We start from the raw sequence: 2,494 nt of genomic DNA, 5'->3' as shown, positions 1-2,494 counted from the left end.
ATGCACCTCATGGATTACTTGATGCTGATCCGTATAAAACTATGGTTTTACTGTTGCTTGGAAATTGCTGTCGATCCGTCGGTTGATCGAGTTGTACGTCACCACTGATACAATCTCTGCAAATCGTGATTATCCGGCTGCACTTTATTTATCAAAACCCTGGAATGGAACGTCGAGCATATAACAATATCCCATGCGGCCATGCATACAATTCTGAAGATTCTCGCGTTTTTTTTTTTTGTTAATGTTGTTGTTAACGCGGACACGGTACTGTAAAATTTCCCATCTCTACACTGGGTCAATCGTGGAAAGCAAGGCATGAAATTGAATAGTAGTATCTGACACCTCCACGCTTGACCAGGACACGGCCCCGCGGCCTTCAAATGATCGAGTCGCCCGCGACTTCCAGTGACCCAGCCACAGAGGAACAGCTAAACAAATTAAGAGCGACACCGGAGCAAGTTACATACAGACAGCTTCAGCTTGGAAGTTGGAAGTTATCCCCTTTATAAGCAGTTTCAGCGACAGGGAGTGGTAAACGGTATTATGCCGGAAGAAATGGTGTTCTGCGGCACGGCCAGCTTCAAGGACGTTGACAAGGACGAGCTGCCGAGCGGCGGAGGCAAGCAGACGCAGAGGAAGGAGAAGAAGAAGCCGGCCGCCGGCGCCGGGAAGAAGGAGAACCCGTACGCGTCGCGCGGGCTCGACAAGTTCTCCATGGTGCTCGCGGAGCTCGAGTCACGGCGGGAGAAGGTCCTGCGCCGCGTCGACGGCGACGACCACGTCATGGTCCGGTTCGTGCAGTCCGAGACCAAGGGCTGGGTGCCCATCGTCGTCAAGCTGCCCACGGAGGAGCCCGCCGCCAAGGCCGAGCCCAAGAAGAAGTGCAAGTGCAAGCCGGCCGTGCGGTCCACGCCTCCGCCCACGCAGCCGTCGTCGCCGCCGACGGAGTCCACGTCCACCAGCCCGAGAGGAGACGACGCCATCATGCACGTCGCGGCTGCGATGGCGACGGCGCCGGCGAAGAAGAAGGCTTCGGCCGCCGGGAGGTGGCCGTGGGGGAACAAGGCGATTAGGCCGAGCCAGTACTGGCCTTTCGTGGCTGTGCTGCTGCTGCTGAGCCTGGTGGTCTTCGGAAGGATGTTCGCCATCTGCTGCACCTCCATCTGGTGGTACCTCGTGCCGATCTTGAACGGCGACGATGAAGGCCAGAGCGTGCTGAGGAGACCCATGGCCATGGGGAAGACCGGCAGGCATCTCGGCAAGAAGGCGAGCGACAAGAAGATCGGCGAGAAGATTACTTGGGCGTCATTGCCCCCGTCACATGGCAAGAAGAGTAGTAGCTCCGGCGACCATGAGATGATTTCGCCAAGAAGATCACATGGCAAGAAAATCAGTAGCTCCGGCGACCATGAGATGATTTCGCCAAGAAGATCACATAGCAAGAAAAGCAGTAGCTCCGACGACCATGAGGTGATTTCGCCTACAAGCCATGCACATGGGAAGAAAGGGTAATTCGCACTTACAGATGATGGTCGTGTTGTAAATAGTCGTCAAACAGGGTGGCCAGAAAGATCAAATTTCAGATTTTTTTTTCTTTCCTACCGTTCTTCGGTTTTTGTTATTCTTTTTCTCGAAGGAAAAAGGAGCTGATTGTAGATTTATAATGGAAGTGTCCATGTACACCAAATCAGCCCCTTCATGTGTGGCTACTCAAACAAAGTGTTCACCGAATTCGGGCAACATGCACAACCATTTTAGGTATGGTTCATGCTGGCCATGTGTGATGCCGATACGCTGTTGATTTGATAGATAACTGTACGTGCCTTGTAACGGGTGTAAATATTCTACAGTGTGTTAGTCCATGATTACCTTCCATATTAATATGATTTTGTAAACAATTGTTAATCAAATCATGGTCATGATTTACCTACCTAAATAAATTTTGAGATTATATTTGGTAATCACTTAGTAAGGATTTATTGTCTTGCCTAAAAAGACATATTTTTATTTGTAAGTCAATAAAAGACAAAAGAGAAGGGGGAATATTAGACGAAAGGCAACTGGACAACAAGACCTTACGTTTCTTTTAATTAAATTAGGAGAGGTAATTGTCTTTGGCGAGTAGGAGAGGTGATTGTTGCATGCTACGTAATAACATTTGATTTTGCGTTTGACATCCTCTTGGATGACTAATGATGCTGAAAATGCAAAGGTGTAGCCAGCCATGTGAGTTGCTGATTGGCTGTTATGTTTGATATCATACCATTGATCATTGGTCTACTTGTTACCATCATGAAATAGACTTTCTTCTTGCTTTATAGATAATGCAACACATTAAAGTACACGAACGAACAATGCAATGTTATAAGGACTCCTCTTACAAAGCAAATCTAAAAACACAATATGAAGCATAGAACTAGCCTACCGCCTCGTCAAGTCCGGACAGACGACACATGAGCTCCACGATAACGCCTCAAGAGGGTGACGAGGC

General features: G+C 48.8%; 1 protein-coding gene across 1 annotated transcript; it reads left to right on the top strand.

The window, feature by feature from the left end:
* The first annotated feature begins 394 nt into the window (after positions 1-394).
* On the top strand, positions 395-1,764 carry LOC123429780. The gene has a single exon (XM_045113775.1). It carries the CDS (start codon positions 547-549, stop codon positions 1,513-1,515), a length of 969 nt encoding a protein of 322 aa, XP_044969710.1. The 5' UTR covers positions 395-546; the 3' UTR covers positions 1,516-1,764.
* Positions 1,765-2,494: the final 730 nt, after the last annotated feature.

The sequence above is a fragment of the Hordeum vulgare genome, chromosome 2H (genome assembly GCF_904849725.1).
Source record: "Hordeum vulgare subsp. vulgare chromosome 2H, MorexV3_pseudomolecules_assembly, whole genome shotgun sequence".
Taxonomy (NCBI): domain Eukaryota; kingdom Viridiplantae; phylum Streptophyta; class Magnoliopsida; order Poales; family Poaceae; genus Hordeum; species Hordeum vulgare.
The sequence above is the reverse complement of the archived record's forward strand: the minus strand, read 5'-3'. Positions and strand labels throughout refer to the sequence as shown.